Source organism: Guillardia theta (assembly GCF_000315625.1).
Source record: "Guillardia theta CCMP2712 unplaced genomic scaffold GUITHscaffold_133, whole genome shotgun sequence".
Classification (NCBI taxonomy): Eukaryota; class Cryptophyceae; order Pyrenomonadales; family Geminigeraceae; genus Guillardia; species Guillardia theta.
This window is the reverse complement of record NW_005434541.1, coordinates 49,747-51,071: the sequence shown is the minus strand read 5'-3', so window position 1 is coordinate 51,071 and position 1,325 is coordinate 49,747. Positions and strand designations below refer to the sequence as shown.

General features: G+C 57.2%; 1 protein-coding gene across 1 annotated transcript in view; it reads left to right on the top strand.

The window, feature by feature from the left end:
* GUITHDRAFT_118722 (hypothetical protein) overlaps positions 1–905 on the top strand; it is a gene marked incomplete at both ends in the record, with an annotated part of 10,337 nt that extends 9,432 nt beyond the window's left edge. The window contains 3 exons of the mRNA XM_005821990.1: positions 421–462; positions 508–584; positions 846–905. Coding sequence (XP_005822047.1) covers positions 421–462; positions 508–584; positions 846–905 — 179 coding nt within the window. The remainder of the gene's footprint in view (positions 1–420; positions 463–507; positions 585–845) is intronic.
* Between the last annotated feature and the right edge of the window lie 420 nt (positions 906–1,325).

The window sequence follows — 1,325 nt, the reverse complement described above, 5'->3', positions numbered from 1 at the left end:
CTTTTATGGTTGCTCCTATCCATATACCTATACGCAATCTCAGATGAAGGAGATGGGGGGGCTTTTACCCCTGGGCCAGAGAAGGGGGGCCCAAGCCCCCCCTCCTTCCCTTTCTTCTCGGGCGCCTGAACTCCTTCATGGAGGGCTTTTAAGCTTTTCACGTTTGCTGCAGGATGGTAATCCTCTTCTTCTGCTCACCCCCCCCCAGACAGAGAGGGGAAGAGCATCTCCATCCCCTTGGTCCCCCTCGCCCCCCTCGTCCTCCCCCTTTTTGGGGTCCCCCTTCTCGTTGGGCTTGTCGAAAATCTGCGAATCTACTCACTCTCCTTCCTGCCTTCCCTTCCGCCACCATCCTTTTCCCCCCCCCCCCCCCCCACCCACCCTCTCGTCGCCCTCCTCTTCCTCTCTTACTCCTCCCAGATCTCCTCCATCCTCGCACCCCAGGCGGCCTTCCCAAGTCGGGTGAGCATGCTGGTAGCAGTCTGGGGGATGGTAACGGGAGGGCAGGGCTGAAGCGATCGATGCTTGTGCTGCTCCAGTGGATCTCGAGGCTCGTCAACAAGCGGCTGGGGCTGCCGTGGCAGGTGAATTTTCACATGGTTCAGTGAGGGATGGCAAGGGACAACTAGGGAGGAGAGGGGAGGGGAGACGAACAAGTAGAAGGGGGGAGAGAGGACGGAGAAAGGACAAGAAAGTCGCTTTAGAAGAGGAGGGAAACAAAACACAAAGTTCAAGGGGAAGGGGTCCCAAGAGGAAAAGGAACGTTGGACGAGGGAGCGAGGGTAGGAAGGAAAGGAGGGAGGGAAGAAGAAATGGAAGGAGGGGTGACTGTGTTTTCTCCGCAGGTGAAAGCTGCATGGATGCTGGACGTGACCGTCACGACCTTTACGGAGGAAGGCTTGTAAGGGTACAGCACGTGCACTTGCTTCCTTCTCACGAGCCCGGTAGCAAGGAATGGGGACAATCGTTCCCGTCACTCTCCCGCCTCGACCAGACCGCCGGCTTCGTGTGCCTCATACTGTCCTTGCTCCCAGTGCTCCTGGTGCGTGCAGAGAGAGGGGATGGGGTGGGGAGAGGAGGAGAAGGAGGAGCAGGAGGATGGGTGGCAAGAGCAGGGCGGAGAGATGAGGAGGAAGAAGAAGAGGGGAGGGAAGAGGCATGGCTGAGACTAACCTTGTTGGCAGTTTGTCTTCAATATTTTCTCATGGCTGTTCGGATTCCAGTACATCCTCATCTCTGCCAGGTTTTTGGTCCTCTCTCACTCTTCCCCCCATTCTTCATGCTTCTTCTCCCTTTCCACAACTACCACAGCTCCTCCTCCTCCT